The following is a 21,375-nucleotide window of genomic DNA, read 5'->3' on the forward strand; positions in this document are numbered from 1 at the left end:
AACATCACCTAAACTGGTGGGTCTCCCAATTTCTGAAAATAATTAGAATAAACAAAATTTTGACCACGCATACAGAGTATTGAACCACCCCTCATACCTTTTTTACCTTTATTCTTATTATTTTATTTTAGGAAAATGGGAAAGAGGTACAGCAATGAATTGAAATATTTGCAAAACACTTGAATATGTAATGCTGTATATAAGACAAAAAAACAAGTTGTATAATTCTAACAAGGCAGCCCTTCCAGTGAGACCATTTCAGATGAGGCTTCAGTGAACAAGAGGTGGATCAACTGAAGAGCCAAATGCATCTCTCAGGTCCTGTGTCAGGCCTTTGCTGGGTTTTTGTTTTTCCTGTTTCTTAAGGACATGACTTTCAGACACTGCTCAGATGTTGTAGAGAGTTTTTAGGCCTGACACTTCTTTTGTGCTTTTGCACAAAACTGCATCTACTGTCATTCAAAAACAAGATGGAACTGAATTTGCTCAGCTGTCATCACTGTAACTTATATCTCTCACTATTTCAAGGACCACCTGATTTTAAGTGGTCACATAACAACTGCGCAAACTTCACCTGCTCATCTATTCACCACTGAATGGTGAAGTATGTCTTTGCTGTTGACCATGGGTCAATGACTGGAGCTTCTTGTAATAAATGCTGAAGGTCTCCTACACACCAGCTCTTAGCTGACTATCAGACTTCCTTGAGAATTCAAAACTCAGCACACTAAAATATATTCCAGGTAGTAGATGACTGCTTACCTGTCTTGGGGATTCAGGCCCTGAAGCTAGTATCCCCCCGCTATCGCTTCCATTCCCAAAGAGGCTATCTAACCCACCCAGTCTGCTCAGCTTGTTGCCCTTTCCTCTGTAGGAGCTGGGACTTCGCCTCTTCCTCCCTTCTGCTCCTCCCCCATAAGCTAAGGGTCCTGTGGGAGGAGCCATTGGTTGGTGGGCAGCTGAGGTTGGTTCCCTGTTAGGTGAGTAGGGTATACTGGTGCTGCCAAGTTCACGACTGGAGAGAAGCAAAAGAAGGAAAACAGTATGTTGTGTCTACATACACAATAAGTATATTACATGTTATATGAATATACAATATGTTGAACTAAGTCTGCATTCCCTCTGACTACAATCATGACTTGTTATCCTCTAAAAGAGAATTTAATGGCATAACATGTAGGTATAATCAAATATTTTTGGGAAATAAAACATTTACTTCTAAAGTTAAATATCAAAGTACAGTTTTTACAAGTTTTCAAAATTGTGGCCTCTTAATGAAACTTTTTTTTTTTTTTTTTTACATTTTACTGGGGACTCACCTGTTTTGCGATATGTGGCTTTGAGGGCCATCAGCTTTAGATAGCCAGCCCTCTGAGCTTCCCCAAAGTTCGCTATCCCCATGACCAAGTCCCTTTTTCTTGGCTGGGGAGGCAGCTGTCCCTCCCGAGCTTTGTAACTGTGAATGAAAGCTCCTGTCGTTCCTTTTGTAATTATCCACAGTGGGAAACAAGGAAGAAGAGGAAAATGAGGAGGAAGAGTAGGACGTTTTTTTTCTCTTCTTAGTTCCCGCTACGGGTTCCTCCACGTCTTTGGATGGACGACTTGCTTTATGCGTGCCGTTACGGGCTTTGCCCTGCGCGAAGACTTGGGTGTGGGGTTGCGGGGAGTCTCGGATGTTAAACACCCCAGCTGTGGATGCAGACTGAGGAAACATGGTGGTGTACGAGAGGGAGTTGGGGAGGGAGTTGAGCAGACAAGAGGTGGGAGAAGGGGCTTGATGTGAAGGTATGGAGGATGTACCAGATGGGGAGAGGAGGCTCTCAGCAGCCAGAGGCACCTTCCTGAAACATGAAGAAGAGAATCTTACAAAAGAGAAATGTACCAATAAAGTTGTTTTACTGCCAGAATAGCTTGTAGGAGACCTTAAGTAACAATCAATATGCAGTATTTTACTGAACAATGGTTTTCTAAGCTCATTTTAGTGTCTTCCCCTCATTTCATCAGCCTCCTCGGCTATTTTTACTTTACTTCCCACGATTAAAACTCAGAAATTATTTATCTATTGTGATTGTGCAATCATTAACTGCATGCAAACCTGTTCTTTTTTTCCCCTCTATTGTTGCTAGTTTTGATCTTTGATTAAAAACTTACAGGCTTCATGTGTGATTTTTTTTCACCTTCTATTGTTTAAAAAACAAAACAAAAAAACCTTCCCGTCTAAAAAATGAAACAGAATTTGAATCTGTTTTCCACAGCTGATGAGTTCATCCCTTCCTCTCACATCTTTCCATTAAAACATTACATTTTGCTCATCTTTACCATTTCTCACCCATACCTATTAACCTTTAAGCAAAATATGGTAGTAGAATAATCAAAGAATACACTCGCCTCCACATCTGGGCGTTGAGGTGTTTCTCCACCATGTTTTGGAGTGCCAGCCTCATCCTGTCCCATCGCCTGTCAAACACATAGTGGCCTCTTCCCATCAGCCTGCTGCTGAATACGCAAAACTGTAAGAGGGAGAAAGAAGACAGCTCAGGTGAGAATGTTATGAAAGAATCATAAAGGAGGCAAGGCGAACGATTCTGAAAAGAAGAAGAGTGGAGGAGTAAAAAGCAGTAAAAGAGGCATCAAATGATGGAACCAAAGAGATAAGCTGTTTTCACACATCAGCTCTGGACAACATCAGGGGAATTAGGTTGGGACACTGCACCAAGTTGTCCTTTCTGATACTGAGCTCAGAGCAGGAGGCAGTCTGGTTCAGATTTGTTCTCAATCCAGGAAATAATTCTTTTGGTTTAGGCGAAGGTGCTAACTGGATACAACGCATTCGAGGCAGGGCGAAGGGCGTGAATTCTGGCCATCAGGTATCATAAAGACTAAAAAAGGTGTTAAAATAATGTAATTTTAGATAAAATTACATCAGATATTTGTGTTTTCATGTCTACGTAGGTTGGGTAATGTCTCAAAGTGAACTAGACAACAGTCCATATGTAAAAAATGCCATAGATGAAGAAGAACAGATGCCTAAGAGAAAAACAATGTTAAAATATTTTTAGAATTTGAGAAAATAAAAAATATAACTGGAACTTTTAACAGGAAATATACAGTACAGTGTACAATTTTTATGGATAATGGTAACTTTTAGAACCTCCCATTAATCTAACCGCTCAGGTCAAAACTGACTATGAAGTGAGAGCTCTGACTTGAAGAACTATAATAATCAAGCATTTCTTTAAATTTAGTAAAATGCAGACTTTAGGAGTAAAAAAAACATGTCTGCATCAGCTTTCCATATATTTTAATAATATTATGGGCACTTAGTACTCGCCATTTTAAAAGGAACAAAAGCACATGCCTGGCAAACTTCCAATGTCAGCATAACTTCAGCAAATTAATACTCCCTACCAATGAGCCTATACACAACCTGCATGTGCGCCTGTACAAAAACGGTGGTGCAAAAAAATGGCAACACACTTTATTTAAAGGTCTTATTTCTAATCTTTATGCCAGGGGTCTCAAACTTAAATGAGTTGCGGGCTACTGCTGGCACTGTCACCTAATTGGAGAAAACACCCACAAATATTTCCAAAAATGTAGTGTTTTGTTTTTTTTTTAAATTTCAAATATTGTATAACAAGAAAAAACTCAAAATTGTTTTCTTTACAAATAACTCTCTCCCTGAACTAACACAGCCATTCGCTCATCATGTTTGTACTGTCTGCTCATATTGCCTTCATATTAAATAACTTTTTGCTTTTAAAAGAACCTATTTCAACACTGCACTCAACAACAAACAAATTCCCTAAACTTCAAGGGCCAAATAACATTATATTTCTTCACGTCAATATATGGGACCCACATAGTGGTGACGTGGGCCGTGAGTTTGAGACCCCTGCTTCACGCTGGCTGATTGCTCTAGCTCTAAGGATAATACAAACTGGGTAAGAGTGTGAGATCAACCATTTAACATAGATCACAATCTCTTTTCCAAAATAGCAAACTTTTCCTTTAACACATACTATTAAGCTACACCTGAGGCTGAACTGGAACAAAAATATTTCCGCTAAATGACATATAAAAGCAGACCCTGCAGGGATAAAATAGGAGATAGGATGACTAAAACTTTTGTGAATTGGTTACTGAACGCCCTGAGGTTATGGAATAAGAAAATGCATGATAGTGCAACATTACTGGGTCCTTCTATTTTACCCCTAAAGGCTGCGGGTGATGACTGGAGTAGTGAACAGCAGGTCTGTCAGCATCCTCTGGATCTGCATCGCCCTCGTCGCTGGAAAGTCGACTGCTTTCTCCAGCAGCGGTCACCCAGCTGTGGGGAGCTGGTTCTGGGTTAGGGGCCTGGACAGGAGATGCTACCGTGAGCAGAGGACCTGAGGTGGAAGTGGAGGAGCCTCCTGGAACCCTGGGACAAAGGGGTGAATAAAGTAATGAGACAAAGTGGGTTAAGGATTAAAGAACTGGAAACATATGGGACAGAAAAACAAAAATTAAAGAAAAGAGACAGAACAGGAGCCGTGAAAGGGAAATTTAAATGTGAATGCAGAAGACGAAGAGTGTAAACAAAGAAAGAAGGAAAAAGGAAGCAAACTCCAAATAAGTTCATTTTTAAAGAAGGGTTTTGTGCTCTAAATAGAAACAGGATATACGTTTTTCACAACAATTTGACATAGGGTGATTTTTCTGCTTGCTCACTTCTAGCAAACTGTGTCTATAGCATCCCCTGGTGGAAAAGGGTGCATCTGTCTGAAGAAAAAATGCTCAAGTATGCAAGTGAACACAATCTTCTCAAAATGACAAGTAAACATACTTAAGACTAAAATAAATAAGCCATTATTTCTGTTTAGAAAGCATTCCCTTTCTCTAAAAGAGCAGTTTAACTTCAGTAGCCAAAGTTTAACAACATAAAAATGGCAGAAGTACATAGAAAACTATATAAAGTAGGCATTATAATATACAATGCTCCTGAAACACACTCCTCATTTTTAAAGCTGATTAGAGTCCTAAAGCTTTTATTATTTGCATATTTAATACTTTTCACATCCTTTGTACCTTGGTATGTGTGCATTTGCCAGCCGCAGCTTCAATGTGGAGAGAGGTCGTCCATTGGGGCAGTGAGACTTGCTGGGAGATGAGCTCTCTTTAGATATAATACTCTGGCTGGAGCCTTCCTTCCCTCCCTGCGCTCCGTCCTTGTCCTTATCCTTTTCTTTCACTCCATCCTTCTCCTTCGCCCGCCCCTTGTGTTCAGCCAGGAGGATGTCAAAATGTTTCCTTCGGCCAGGGACAGCCCGCCGGTGGGTTAAAGAGTGAGTCTGCAGCAAATGGAAAAAAAAACCAAAACAAAACAATTATTTTATTCTTTTATTCCTCTGACCGTTTAGAAATACTGGGTTATTTCCAGAGAGACTTTGTAAATGAAAATATTGATCTGTGAAGAACAGACTGTACCACAAACACACTTCACTGGGATTGAATGCTGCATTGAGAGAGGCTCAAGACACGACTCTTTGGTTTCATGATAGTTTCCATAACCTCACACTGTATGTGTCTACGTCACACCACACAAACACGGGTAAATATTACCTGTGCCTATATACCGTTCCAGGTACTTTGGAAGGTAACCAGCCATCAAACATTTGGTTTTCCAATAGATATTTACCAAACAAGGCAGAGAGGTTGCTTTAGACTGCCAGGCCTGCGTTTGGAAAGAAAAATACTTCCTGCACTTATTCAAAGGGAGCAGCCAAGGTCTGTGCATCTTTAACCACAAGGTCCCAAAGGTTTATGTATCACATTTCTAACTATCCTGACTATTGAATACACATTTGAAAGAAAATAAAACTTTTAAAAACTGAACAAGATGCCAGTGTTTGGCGTGCTAGTCGAAATTATGGTGATATATTAGGGTTTTCTGAAGTTTGAAGTAATGCTGAATTCAGAAAGAAAGGGGAAATCTGAACACTGACAAGTGACAAATATAAGTTAATTTTAATTTAAAGATCCACCATGACCACTGCACTTTCCTCCCCCATCTCCACCTCATCCTCTTCCTTGTCACCCAAAGCTTCATCCTGACCTGAAATCAGGACTCTAACATCAGAAAATGTCCATAAACATGCCTATTTATTCCTGATTAGATTATTCCAGATTAGACATGTGACATTCCTGCCTCCAGATAGCTGACACTGAGCTGCCTGGTTAAAAGCCAATGTCCCTCTGATCAACAGTTTGATTACATTCTCACATTGTGTGAGAGTTTATTTGCCAATTGCCTGAGTGTGACAACATTAAAATCCATTTTAACATTATTTTTTGTAACGCTGACAAGATAGCCATCATTGATCTGAAATGAGCTCCAGTGACTCATCAGCCCATACTGGACACATTCACAAATTTTTACAGCCTCGGATGCTTCACAAACAGCACAAAACCATCGATATTAAATTTTACATGTTGTAAATATGTTTGGTGTTTTTTTGGTTTGTTTTGTGGATAGTTTGGCAATCTGCCCTCTAGCTTATCAAGACAAAATGCTATGTGTCTAGCGATGCTGGACATAGTAGATCTGAACAAGATTACTTTGACAAACCACTCCCACATGAAAAAATGGCAACAAATTAGCCTGATACATCTTTAATTACTTAACCAGTTTGCAGTGATTAGTAAAGCTCAGCAGAGGTAATTATAGGGCAGTAAAATAGAGTATTACTTCTTAAGATGTTTTAGCCTCATCCAACATCTATAATTACCTCATCAGGGGAAGTGTAGGCCCTGTAATGCCTGAGCAATGCTACCCCAGCATTAACTGAGAACGGGTGTACACACAAGAGAGGCAGCCAGAGAGCTAGATATGATCATAGCTGTGGTCGGCGTCTTTCAGTAGCGACATTAATGTGCCCTTTAACGCTATTACTCTCAGAAATTGTGGTCAGACAAAGAGCAGGAGGGTCAGACGTTACTATTATCTCCACAGAAAGCACGCAGAGGTTGAGAGTGTGGGTAACCCTGCACTTGTGCCTTTATTTGCATTACCTTGCAGGTGAGAGACCGTGTGCAGGGTCGTTTGGTCTCGGGGTCCTGCACTCCGCAGTGCTTGTTGGGATCAAACACTCTCCCTGCAAAAACAAACACAACACAGAAACACACACTAGAGTCATCTGGTAATTTCTTCCTTCCTTCCTTCGAGTATCAAATCACATTTGATGGGAGTGGGAGCGCTGCAACACCACGAGCAAATCAATTTTCCTCTTCTGAGACAGCAGTTCACTCGCGTCCTCGCTCACATTTGTCTGTTCACATGTTGATTCATGTTCATTTGATCATTCAGTTGTGGTCTGAGGCTCCTCTAATAGCACCAGTCTATGTGACATTATTAGCAGTCCTTCCAGAATCAAACAAACAAAACCAAACAAAAGGAAGACTCTTCATACTGTGACAAATTATTCTTGACACGACATGCTGTCAGCCTTACAAGAGTCACTAGTGACTGACAGCCGAGCACACGCTCTCCAGCCTTAACGAACTGTATCCAGAGGGGAAAATTTGCACTTGTTAATGATCTCCACCCCTAAAATTTAAGGCCAATTTCTTACCCGAGTCTCTGATGTATGTTGTAGGAATAATATTAAAATGTATATGATGAAATGACTCTAGTAAGAGTGGATGAAATACATATATGTAGTTTGTGAGGGGCTGCCAGTTATGATGAGGACTCAGCTCCTTATCATAACAGCAGTTTCTTCTGGCTTGAGTTTTAACATTTTTAACAGTCTCTGTCTTTGTTGTTTACCCACTTGATGTCCAAAAAGTTAATTATACTAATTTTCTCTCTGGTTTCATTCTTATTATTACAGCCAAAATAGCTGATTTGGCTCCTCACCTTTGAAGTCAACTTTCTCTGACTGGCAGCCCTTCAAAAACAAAAAGCAGTGTGCCTGGGATGACAACATTAGAGACACAACACACACACACACACAAAAAAGTACCCGACAAATGATTTTACTTGTTAATGGCATCAATTACACAGATATGCTTAATTGATGAGCGCGTGAGTCTTGAATTGCAAAACAGAATTTTATTTTTGGAATTAATAAATTTAAATCAGCCTTTCAATTAGTGTTCTATTATTTGTCAACTTGAAATGTCAAACCTAACTATTTAAGTTGGGTTTGACATTTAGAAAGAAAAAAAAGACAGAAAAAGCAGTTAGTTCTCTACTCGGCCTACATTTGCAGACAGACAGACCTTTCCTCCACACAGACTTGCAAATAAACAGCAGCCTCCAGTCAGCAGGTTATCTTGAACAGTGTTACTATCACAGGGCTGTAATCTTGTGCTGGCCTTTCCTATAATCCCTGTAATCGTTCTGTGTTTGCAGTATGAGACAGCAGCTCCAGTGGATATATCCAGAGCAACAAACACGCACTCAGACATAAACAAACTCACATGCACGCTCCCTCAGTTCTTACAAACTTGATAAAAAGAAGTGAGAGAGAGAGAAAGCGAGACAGAGAAAGGAAGATGATCGCTGTGAACAGAACCTGAGCAAGACAAACCAAACAACACCAAAAGCAGAAGGTCAAGAAGAGCAAGAAACAAGACGAGTGACGTGCAGAGAGAAAAAGATGCAGCCGGGAGCCTGCGAAATAAAAATTAGGATAGAGCATGAGCTTGTGAAAGAGAGAGAGGAGGAAACAAGGAGGTTGAGAGGCAGGCGGTGTAGAGTGAGAGGATGGAAAAAAAAAAATGTAGACGCACAGGAGGTGGGGAAAATCTCTCAAGAAGACAAGCAGCTTTTTGGCAGTAAGAGCTCGTGAATTAGAGGGTGTAAATCAGAGGCTCAGAGCATAGAGGCACTCGGTGCAAACTGAGAGAAAGACTAGTGACAGGAAAAGAGGAAGAGAAGGAAAAGCAGCATAGAGAGATGCGACACAAAAAAAAAAAACCCAAACCCTGAAATATCAATAGGAAATCTTTAACTTTACAGCCACATGTGTTTTCACCCCTTCTTATACAGAATGATCCAGTCAGTTAACTTGCGCATAAATGTGAATATGAAAGTAAAAACGTTTGGGAGTGAGAATTAGTAAGAAAGCTGAGATCGGCAGGCAAGCAGTGAATAACAAGAAAGGAAAAAATAAAGGAGAGAGAAATCCATTAAATGTAGGGAGGTGTCTGACCAATTCCGAAGCTCACAGTTTCACACGCTGCTGACCAGTGTGCCGCTAAACACTCAGGCTGGAAGCTGTCAAAAGAATACTGAGGAAAAAGTGCACGAGCTTATCTGGGTGCAAGTGTGCGGTAATGTAGGAATTCTAATGTAAAGCTCAGTAGGAATTAAATGGGCAAAGGCTGAATTATGTAACTCTTGCAGCACAGGAATGTCAATCGTCTAAAGCGTCAAGAATCAGTTTCTTGAGCTGCAGGCTGATGGACTGAAATCCTAAATCAACCATAAAAAAGGCAGGAAGGAAAATGACTCAATATGTCACAGTGAAACACACATGCAGTAAGACTTCTGCTGGATTCCCCCCCCCTTCCTAAAAAAATGAAAAAAAAAGAAAGAAAGTGCTAACCTGAAAGTCTTTTGTGACTCCTGGAGGGAGTCTTAGTTCCATTCTGTTGCTTCTTCTCCAACGGTGACACTGATGGCAAAGCTGGGAGAGCAACAGCTCGGTGAGAAGGTGAGGGTGACAGGGAGGATTTCCGATCCAGCGGGGAGGGAGACGGCGTTGACGCCGCCCTTCTGTCCAGCGGGGAGCGAGCTGGACTGGGCCGCTTATCTAGAGAAGATGGAGGCGTGATGGATCGCGGCGTGGATGGTCCGCTGCTGCCACGACCATTTGTGAGCTTTTCACTCGATCGCTGGGAGGCCTGGGTAGTGAGGGATGAAGGCTTATGCGAGGAAGGGGAGGAAGAGGAAGATGTGAGGCGCACGTGTGTCGCTGAGTCGCCTCGGCTTAGGCACGGCATCTTCTCCAGGCTTACGACTGGCAGCGACACGCTGGAGAATAGTGGGAAGAGAGTTGCAGACAACTTTTTTTTGCAATTAATGAATAAAATGTGGGATTTCATCAGACTTAGTAACAATGGTATCGTATTGTGCACGCACCAGGTCTTGTTCCGCGCCCCCTTGGGCGGGTACACAGCAAGTGGAGCCTTGCTGAAGCGGGAGTGAGGGTAATCTTTAGGTATCCTGAACGCCAGTGTCTCCCCAGGACTGGGAGCCACAGCGGGAGGCACTGTGGATGCTTTGGGCTTCATGGCCAAAAAAGGACTCCTGGAGGGGACTGGGGAGCTGTGCTGCTTCTCTAAAACAGATCAAGCCCAAAAGAAAGAAAGAAAGAAAAAAGCTCTTATTCATGCATGACAAAAATATGAATAATAAAAATAATTTGACAATCAAATTTGACACATTATGACAATCAAGACAGACCAACAAGAGCATGCACTGCTAGTGTGACTTGCCTTCAATTAGCACCGAGTCTTTTTAAACCAACTCTACTCTGCTTAGTTGCCAGATGGCTATGTTGTAACACAGGGGAGAGCAAATCTGTGGCTGAACTTCTCCACAAAAAGAAATTTCCAATCAACTAAAGGATGCTTTTCTCTAATTAGCAGTATGCCTGACACCATCTGAAGTGTCCTTTTCGTGATGACCCCCGACCCCCCCACACCCCACCACAAGAGCCAACAATTACAATATTTTTGACCCAGATCTGATCAGAATACACGAGTTGGAAAAAAGTAAGATGCTGAGAACACAGAAGGAAACATAGACGGGAGTAAATCACAAAGCAGCAGGGAGGAAACACGGAGGAGAGGAGAGGAGCTCACACTTACGGTTTTTGCTATGCATGTCTTTGTGGGATCAGGGTGGGTGGGGGAGTGGGGGTGTGTGGTCCAGGACTGTCTCTGTGTCTGTCTCACAGGGAAACTATATCCCAGCTACCTGAATGAAAACAGAGGATTGAATATATCGTGAGCACTGAGCACAAGGCAGGGAAAAGACAGAAACAGTAAAACGGCGCTTTGGATAGCTAGTAGAGTATACAAATTAGGTGGAATGCCATCCTCTTTTTCTGTTTCCCTTAAGGCACGTCACTTCTACAAGTGAGCTAACTAAAGTTAACCAACATCTGCAAGACTTCGCTCAAAGATAAGCTGGAGAAAAGCTGATGTTAATTTTGGGATGACAATAGTTTGAGATCCCATCACTGGCAGGCTTTACTGTGACTTGACTCATTACCTTCTGCTTATCAAAAATGAACACTAGCATTGTTAAATAGCTGAAACTATACCTGTTCATACGCATTTGCAAACACTACTGTGCAGAGGCACGGATGTGGAGGCAAATATAAAGTTTTCAAAAGTCAGGCATCCGCGAAATATTTTATCATTACTTTGTGAGAGCATAATTTGCATGTGTGGGTGTGTGTGCGTGTGGCAGGTGTGTAAATAAGCCAGTGGAGGCAGACCTCCACAGAGGCAGCTGTCTTCAGAGTACTAGGATCAAAGTCCAGCGACACATTCACAGGTATGCACCTACAACAGTGCAAACTTTGCACATTAAATCTCTCATTATTTTACATTATATTAAGTAGTTAACTCCACTGTACGGTTCGATGAGGCTGCGCTGCAGAAATAGATGGGAAAAAATTGTGTCTAATTCAGGGTTACTCTCCGATTTAGGCATTGTATTATTTTCCCAGGAATGAAAAAGGTAAAAGAAATCTGAAGAAATATGATATCAGATTTCTTGTGATTATTCAGCCAAGCCACACACCCCCAATACTCTGTGATTCGACTGGTTTATACGATGTGTATACTATATTTTATTTGCTTTATTATACAAATAGCTTTTGCTCATGATAAGACAACAAAATAACCTGATATAGAACTTAAAAATAATTCTTAACAAAATGTTGCAAGACTTTTAAAATCTTTTATAGCTGTATGTGACATAATGATCAACTTTTCCCTCCCCAGAACAGCCTCAGATATATATTTTATATCTTATATATCAGAACTCATCCAGGGAGTAAGGAGTCAGTTAGGAGTTAATAACACTAAGTTACCGTACAATACATGGGCGAGTGCTCAGACAAGGTCACTAAGCCACTCGACCACAAGGGCACCCTCCCTACTACACTCTCAACCTGCTGGTTGTTATGGCAATGCAGAGAGCCCCAACGGCTGCTGATAGGCTCTTGACTCATCCTGTGGGAGGAGCCAGCTGATGATGAGGAAATACAAGTTCTCAGAGCTCAACTGGGTTTGTTTACACTGACAGAGGAGCAGGGAATAGAAGTAGAGAGAGGAATGGCATGAGAAAAATCTGAAATACAGATGAAGATTCTCAGAGTGTGCTGGAGTCAAAGGCAGTGGACTTGGAATTTTAAAAAGAGCAAGTTGTTTGGGATAAACAGTGAATTTTAAAAAAGGCATTATGGATGTATACAGAGCATGTTTCCAAAAATACCCCTACTGAAGAAGTTCCCAGGAATACGGACAGACTGACATACTGAAGAAACACTTCCTTTTTTTTTTTTTAAGGATATTTTTAAAATATTTCATCTACCAGAGGCTGAACTTGCATGGTTTCAAACATATCACAATCACAAGCAGTAAGCATGATGGATACAAAGTTATATTGCATCAGAGAGTGGTAACAGCAGCTCAAAGTTATGGGTTGTCATAGTAATACACAAGAAAAGAGCAGTGAGAAAGACTGAGTGTCACAGCAAGTGATGGAAAGATTTCTTATTGTCGATGCTGATCTGAACCCTAAACAGAGTCTGAAAAAAACAACGAAACAACAACGACAACAACAAAAATAGACTGATGCCTAACCTGGGAGGAAAAAAAATATCACTGTGGAACAAATATTCTGGTGAACATGCCACAGCTGAACATTTTTTCAGCACACGATCAAGTGTCTGTCTTCGAAGATGGACAAACAAGTGTTTTGTATATTTAACATATGCCAAGTTTTACCTCTAGATTAAAAATTTAAATCAGTCCTGTAGTTTATCTGCCTCCTGGACAGACACACCAAGCCTGTTCTCACATTGACTCCTGACATTACAAACAGAAGCTTTTACAAATGAGACAGCCACATCCTCTATGTTTAACAGGAAGAGAAAAATGGAGCATGATTTTCTGCAGTTCCAAAGCTTAGATTGCACTGCTGGTTTTCAAAGAATGATTTAAGTTAGCTATCATAATGTTGCGCTACTTGTCTCATTAGATTTTTTTAAGTTCATTTTATACTTTAAACTTCTACTTCTTATTGTAGCGAAGCAGCATTAAAGTACCTTAACTGCTACACTAAGTACTGCAGCCAGTTAGACACTCATGCACATTTTTTATTCTGTAAATATAAAAAAAATTGGGAGCCACTTCTCTCTTGCATTAAGAGGTAAGTCAATTGCTCACTAATGGGCCCTTCAGCTATGGGGGGGGGTTATCACTTTCTGTATCTACAGATATGTATATTAGGGCTGCCACGATTAGTCGACTAGTCACGATTATGTCGACTATTAAAATCGTCGACGACTAATTTAATAGTCGACGCATCGTTTGAAGCTTTGTAAGATCACAAAGGACGCAGGAATAATAATAGTAGGATTTAAGAGTGTAATAACGGACTGAAACAGAAGATGGCAGCACTGCATGTACAAGGATGCCAGCTGCCGTTAAACCCCGAAGAAGAAGAAGCTGTGTCCCAGAATTAATAGCGCAGCTGTCAACAATGGCGGCAGCTAGTTAGTTTTAACTTTACTCTTATTATTCTTTCTGGGTCACAAAATAAACCTTTAACATATTTTCAGGCGAGAATGTAGCTGTGTAAACCTCAAATATCTGCTCAGTTTATCAAGACACCACGTATTTTCAAAAGCGCTCCGACGTTTTCGGAGACGTCTGTTACCCACTAGCTCGTTAGCTAGGCGGGGGCAAGGCTAACTAGAGCCGTGAGAACACTGGACTCCCGGCAAATCGTTTTCAAACCCACCGCCGTCTTTCGCTAGTCAGGTTAAACATATATATAAGTCACTTAGATAACTTAAAAATGTTATTGTTTGGCTTTCTTTAGTATTTTATTTGTTCCTGAGTAAATCGGTTTGGCTGAGATTAAAGTTATAGTTTTTGCACAGCTAAAACTGTCAAGCAGACAGCTGATTATCAGAAGTGTGAGACGCTGGAGAATATACTCCGGTGTCCTGTTATATTTTAGAAAGCAAGGAGTTTATTAAACTTCACCGAAACAATCTGCAAATTTCATTAAAAATTAATAAACTACCATCTTGTCTTTATTTTTAGTTAGCACAAACACTTCAAGCTGTAAGCTAATGATAGTTATATAAGACCAGATGCTGCTGGTGCAATAAGCTGTACGCTGTACGTCCAATGGATGATGATCTGATTAGTCGACTAATCGCAAAAATAATCGGTGACTAGTCGACTATCAAAATAATCGTTTGTGGCAGCCCTAATGTATATAGAAAAACTCTTCACTGTTGAGAAAAGTCTCTGTTAGCATCTGAGATGATGTTAAAAAATATATCAAAGCCATGTCCTTCTCTTCTCTAAAGTGCAGACAAAAAAAAAAAATTTAAATGTGAAGACACTTCCTCAGATGTACACTATCAGTTGGCATTTTAATTGGCCCATACCTCAGCTAACAGCATGCATACAGCCAAGCCACAATAACAATACCACAACTGTGGCGTGAACGAAACTCAACAGAAAATCTGTGGTTAAGGGCAAAACTTTCCAACATCAGCCAAATAACATGTGCGCCACAGCCCGAGAATGCACATTTTAACAACAACAACGTCAAACACAGAAGCGGCCAAAACACTTGTTAAAGGTAGAAATGGTTGTGATCTGCTGCTCAATTAATTCCCCACTACAGAGAAAAGTTGGAAAGCGAGTAAAGCAACCAACAGAAACAACATGAACCTTTTCATCATGCACTCAACTCACTCAGACACACAAAAGCACACACAGCAGGGCACAAGCAGGAGCAAGGTTAGAATACAGACGCTCAGAAGAGTGAAGAGAGGAAACTGTAGGAAATGAGCATTAAAAGAAATATCTGAACATACTGTGGAGACCTGATTTATTTAGGGACGTGGCTTCAAAAGCACAGCTCATTTGTTACTAAAGTAGTTGTGACTCTTGCATTTTGTAGTTTCGAATGCTTTTCAAGACTCAGAGGTGCAAATTAAATGCTGTTAGAAACACTATACAACTATAATTACCATAATATAGTCATCAATCAGCTAATGATAGTGGCATTACTGGCAGGGCATACCAGAGACAACAAATAATCTAGCCCAGACTTACTTCCTGTTCCACGTGGAGGTTATTGCTTAGAGCCAAACTATGAATGCAGATAAACAATCAGATAACGCCATTACTTTCCCACCCATGTGTTTCCTTTTTGCTGTTCACGTGCACTTTTATCGGCACATGATCAAAGATAATCAAGTGTCGTTGCCAAAATATCGTCTATTGCCCACAGACACTGTAGAGATAGTCTTATAATCTTATAAATGTTAAAGTTATGAAATCATACTTTTTTCATTGGGAAGGGTTCATATGAACATCGTGATCTGGTTATGAAAAGCTTTAAGATTCACTCACAAGCATTAAATATCGTTTCCTTGCACATTTTTGTCTTTACAAACTCACTGGAGTGAACATGCTGCTAACACTGCCAGAGTAAGGGATTTAGCTGATATCCCACTGGGCCATTTATGCTAAGAATATACATGCTTGCTTTACTCTAAGGAGATTTAAATAAACAAATCCACTAAACAGAGCAAGCCTCTGATGTATAAAAGAAAGTATATGTTAACCTTTTAGCACACAAGACTCTGCATATTTAAATGCATTCAGTGTGCGTTCTAGCTTTAAGTTATCTCTTCAAACACATCAGAAATGAGCAGCAAACTGGGCATGTATAACTAGGAGCCACTGACCCCTGAGGCAGCCAATCCCCTCCTCGTTCTCTGTGCATGAGTGTGTGTGTGCACGTGCATGCATTTCGGTTTATGTAAGGCCTTAGTGCCGTTTTGATATACAGGTCAAGCATGAAAGTTAATCCCACGATGGATACACACAAAATCAAATACAAGGCAACTGCGATGACTAAAAAAGATACTACTACAGGGTCAAAACATTTAAAGCAGAATCCCCGGCAGGGAACAATGGCACTGTGCTTGTGAGGATGCTGCAGTGACATGATTAGGATCTACAACAATGGGAGGAAATGCATAAAATATCATAAGAATATCCTGACAGCGTGAGCTCCTAGAGGCAATCTACTCAACAGAGGTCAGGAAGAGGATTTTTCATGCCATGACACACAGCGGTTGTGTATATAAAGCTTATTTAGGTATGCAGCAAGCGACTCAACTACAGTAACTGAACTGGAAGACTTATAGGTCACTGCAAAACTAAAACTAAAAGTACATGATGAAATCCACACTGAATTCCTCAAAAACCAGAGTCTCCAACTAGTCAGTATGTGAACTGCCCTGCTGGTCTGCTTGGTGCCTGACTATTATGGTATTGTGGCCTGGAGGATCACTTTGTTTTATAGGGGAGCTCTCAGGAGATTCCCACTCTCGACTGTGTGTTGTGTTTTTGTGTGTGTGCACGAGTGTGCTTCAGACCTGTTGTCACCCGACCGTGTGTGTGTGTCAGCAAGTAGAAATGCTGCCAATGAGAGAGAGGAGGGGGCCTGCAGGGGGCAGGAGCAGGGACAAAACAACACTGGCTGCCAGGAGTCTGTGAGAGAGTGTGTGCATGTGTGTCTCACAATACCACTGACCTCTTTCTGCTGAGAACCAGAAAGTGAGAATGCGTGTGTGCATGAAACTTCACAGGCCTCTCTACTCATAGGAAGAAATAAGTGTGTTAGTGTATGTGTGTGTATATTAAGTGTGACCATGCCCCCCCCACACACACACTTTCCGCACAAACAGAAAGCTCAGGCTAGAAGGAAGCAGCAGCTCACGGGCAGATGTGAGCGAGCTCAGTAGAGCCACAATCAAAAACAAACAAGAGGTAGTTGGACATTGTGAGGGGCCAATGAGGTCTGAACAAACAAGAATGTTTTAAAAAAAAATAGACTAACAATTATTTTCAATTTGTTAGTTTCAACAGTTAATTTACTATGCAAATTCCTGTCAGTGTTCTGCTACTGGAAACTGAATTACCCGGAGGAACCTACTGGGGGATTAATAAAGTTCTATCTATCTATCTAATTTAATAAATATAACAACAACTGAGCAACTTTGTGAGCTACTCTCATTGGGCTGCAGTCTCCATAGCGACCACATGCTATGGTCGCATGCTTCCTGCCTGTGCAAGAAGCATATGCAGCTTAGCACAGTATATACGTCATGTTGCTATGATACATATGATGTATGCATCATGGTCTGGATCCAGACACTCACTTCATGTAAGATATGGAGGTATTTTTGAGCCTCATGTAGTCTTGAAGTACTATTGTTTTAACAGTGGAGATGTCCATTAAATCTTTTGTGCATGTGCCTATTGTTTTAGATAAAAATGCATATACACAGTTTCTGTAAATAATTTAGTGTATCATAGCTTTGATCCATCTGCTGAGTGTTAGAGGGCAAAACTGTATGATGTCTATTTGCACAGAGGGAAAGTAGCAGGGAGGTCATGTTTGAAAGTGCCTTGCAGGGATTCACAGAATTTACTTATTGATCTAAACCGCTCTGTGTGCGTTAGAGCAGGGCGATATGGCCAAAAATATTTATCACGATATATATTTGAAAATTTGCGATAACGATATAACCAACGATATAATTGATGCGAGACAAAATACAACTCCACAACATTACTAGCGCAAAAAAAAACAATCTTCCATTTATTTTCACTTAAACAAGAAGCTGGTTTTTATGTACATTAAAGCTTTATAAAAATGTAACAGTGCAAATGCAAATTCCTTGCTGAAAGTTTAACCAAAAGGCATTTCCAGTAGAAATGGGCTGACACATCCTGAGCATAACCATGTATAATATCCACTGAAGTTAAAAAGAGGTGCTTTGCAACATTAAACTGCAGTGTGCAGTACGTATTTTTCGGACCATAAGGTGCACAGGATTATAAGGCACATTAAGCGAAACAAAGCAGTCAGATAAATCAAACTTTATTAAACTCATTCTTCTTGCTTCCTCCACTTCTGTACCATTGATTCATTAATGGTGAATTCTCTGGCAGCTGCTCTATTCCCATGTTGTTGCAGTATATTAATGACTAACCTCGTATTGTGGATGGATTATCTCAGTTGTTCTCCTGACTGAAGTTTGGTCCGTTTACAGCATCCTGCCATGCGATTGCATTTGTCTCTAACCATGAGGAACTTTAACGTTAACTTTTATAAGTGGAAAAGTGTTAGTGTTCGTCCTCCAGCTTCACTGTTTATGTTATGCTAACATAGCTGTGTCGCTAGCGATCACGTAGCACATCATTATATACCAGCTAGCCCAACTTCAGTAACCCTACAAACGTCACTGCTGTTTAGTTTCCTGTCTTCATTTATGTTGCAAGTGATAGCAGAGCTGTACGTTTGATTTTTTTCAGAAATCTCTCAGTCAGAACATGCAATATCATGCTTAGGTAACTAGCGAAACTAGCGAGCTAACTTCCGCTAGCTTCCTGCTAACTTCTAACTCCGTTAAATGTAATAACTTTTGTTTTCATGGATGCCTGGAAGTTAAACTTTATAGTTACACCTGGTAAAGCAGCAATGCTGATCGTTTTATTAAAGATGAAAGAATTTAGACAGTTTTTAACTCTCAGTGATGCTGCAGTGTTGTTTGACCTGAAACATACGGAGTTTAGGACCCAGATTACTCCCACATATAAGAGCATCTTAGTCCGACAAATACGACAATAATGACGGCCGCTTGCATGTTCTGCAAAAAAATGTGCTTTGTCGTGTATCTGACGGACAACAACCAAACCAGTTCCACATCACGGAAGTTGCACCATTTTTACAAACCAATTCTGGTTCATCTGTTTCACTCAACAATCGGCCATGTGCGTATGAAAACAAAGGCACTGTGCATGCGCGTTTTACTCCCATTCTATCGCGATATTTCATTTTCCTATCGTTGCCTAACATTATACCGGTATTACCGTGAACGGTATAATATGGCCCAGCCCTAGTGTGCGTGTCCATGTATGCATACGTTTGTTTCGGGCTTCTTGTGGGACAACACCATACTCCCAAGCGTGTGCGTGCAACTTAGTCAAGTGTATGATTATGCCCTGAAGTTTTATGTCCGTGTAGTTTGCCTTAAGGGGTTTGTGTATGTGTGTGGCTTACCATAGTGTGTGAGAATGCCCTGAGGAGTGACCACCTTACTGCAGACATGGCAGACAACAAGAGAAAAATCCTCCAGTGCTGGGCACTGGCTGTAGACAAGCATCTCTGAAAGAGACAGGAAAAGTAGGTGCCACAATTATAGAATGACAGAAGCAGGCAGAGGGAACAGACACATAGACAGCAACTGAATATGACATATTTTGGCAGAACAGGGATGTATATAAAAATAATAAACATAAAGTCAGGATTGTTACACGCAGGATATTTAGAGACACTTGAGCTGAACAATCACTTGTCATCAGCTTCATCTTAACAGAAACCTCAAACACAAACCTCCCATTGCCTGGCACATTCCAATCCAATGGAAAGAGTAGAAGTCTCATGCCTTCTACAGGTCAGTCATCATGACTATTGGCTAATAATGGGAATACCTTTACAATTTATATTAAATAGTAAAAAAAAAAATAAAAAAATCACAATTTCAAAAGCCACAAGACAAAAAGGAACAAATCTTTACAATTTATTTTATTTTATTTGTTAGGAAAAAAACCCTAGTTTGATTAATTAAATGTGAAATGTTTATGTACACATTTAGTGATATTGTGTTTAATATCATATTTAGACTTCAATACTATATGAGGCTTTAAAATATGCATCTTCGGACCAAATACTAATTATCTAATTTTTACTACCAAAACCAACAATCTACCACAGGCACATGGATAATTAGTGTCTTTTCTAATTACTACACAGACAGACCTTCAAACACACTAGCTAGAACAAAACACTGTAGGTTACACCCCACCCCCTCAGGGAAAGTTGAAGATTAAATTAAATATTGAGAATCCCTCTCCCCCATATATGTCCAATGGAAAACATCTATTATCTCTTCTGGCTAAGCTTTGAGAAGCTAATCTATCTGTACCTAAAAAAAGCTCCGCTGTCAGAAATCAGAGCTTTTTATTAGCAAGGGGCTTAAGCCAGAATCACTCAGCAGAGGTTGGATGTATGTATGTGCATGTGTGTGTTTGTGTAAGGTTGCAAAGGAAAAAATAAATAAATAAAAAAAATATATATATATATATATATATATATATATATATATATATATATATATATATATATATATATATATATATACACACACATACACACACACACACACACACCGGTATTTATTTTTTAAAAGTGGGGGTGTCTGACAGTGAGTGTCGTCAAGATCTTACATTGCTAGCAAGTTTGTTGTCATCTAGAAAAGCACAGACAGGATGTCATGCTTAATACTAGGGGTGGGTTTTGATGATTGATTTATCGATTAAAATCGATTCTCGCTTGGATAACGTGATATTGATTCATTAAAATCCTGAATCGATTTTTAAATATAAATTTATTTTGCCCGAAATGCCAGAATCTCAGGTTAGACCTCACAAAATTTCAACAACCACCAAACAGCTAAAACAGTCAATGAGAGCAGGTACACGGATTCTGCACAAAGACGTAAACACAAAGCGCGGACCCGCCGAAACATCAGAATCAGTGAGATGTCGCCTTTCTCACCCGACGGCACGGACACGAGCTGAGAGCCGACAGCTCGCTGATTCTGATGTTTCGGCGGGTCCGCTGTTTACGCCCTTTTTGCGCTGATTCTGAAGCTGCAGGTTTTATCTCTCTCCAAACAATATTGACTAAACCAGCAGCAAAAGAAGCAGCAAACTACGCTTCACATAAACATCGTCATGAATTCCCTCTTACCTTTGCTGTTTTGCTGCCACCACGATAAAAATCACACTACATGCACAGCTCTCTCTCTCGCTCTCTCTCAGTGTACTTCAAGAACAGTTTCCCGTCTAATAATCTTTTTTCTGCATTATTCGCTTGCTTGTTACGCACAACTCCGTTCTTACAGCGCTGTCGGACGCTGTTTTTTTCCTTTTACTTGCTTCCGAAAAGAAAGCCTCATGTCTGCCGTTCAATAC

General features: G+C 40.4%; 1 protein-coding gene across 2 annotated transcripts in view; it reads right to left on the reverse strand.

The window, feature by feature from the left end:
- atxn7l1 (ataxin 7-like 1) overlaps nt 1–21,375 on the reverse strand; it is a 33,277-nt gene that overhangs the window by 4,040 nt on the left and 7,862 nt on the right. The window contains exons 3-11 of one of the 2 annotated variants that reach the window (XM_082511851.1): nt 19,400–19,504; nt 10,133–10,331; nt 9,597–10,024; nt 7,054–7,136; nt 5,071–5,333; nt 4,213–4,423; nt 2,389–2,510; nt 1,320–1,841; nt 763–1,015 (exon numbers count right to left, since the gene is read on the reverse strand). In XM_082511851.1, the coding sequence (XP_082367977.1) occupies nt 763–1,015; nt 1,320–1,841; nt 2,389–2,510; nt 4,213–4,423; nt 5,071–5,333; nt 7,054–7,136; nt 9,597–10,024; nt 10,133–10,331; nt 19,400–19,504 (2,186 nt within the window). Of the gene's footprint in view, nt 1–762; nt 1,016–1,319; nt 1,842–2,388; nt 2,511–4,212; nt 4,424–5,070; nt 5,334–7,053; nt 7,137–9,596; nt 10,025–10,132; nt 10,332–10,863; nt 10,973–19,399; nt 19,505–21,375 lie in introns of those variants that run through there. The other variant, XM_082511850.1, reaches the window with a different exon arrangement.

This window comes from Aulonocara stuartgranti (assembly GCF_965226115.1).
Source record: "Aulonocara stuartgranti genome assembly, chromosome: 17".
Taxonomy (NCBI): Eukaryota; Metazoa; Chordata; class Actinopteri; order Cichliformes; family Cichlidae; genus Aulonocara; species Aulonocara stuartgranti.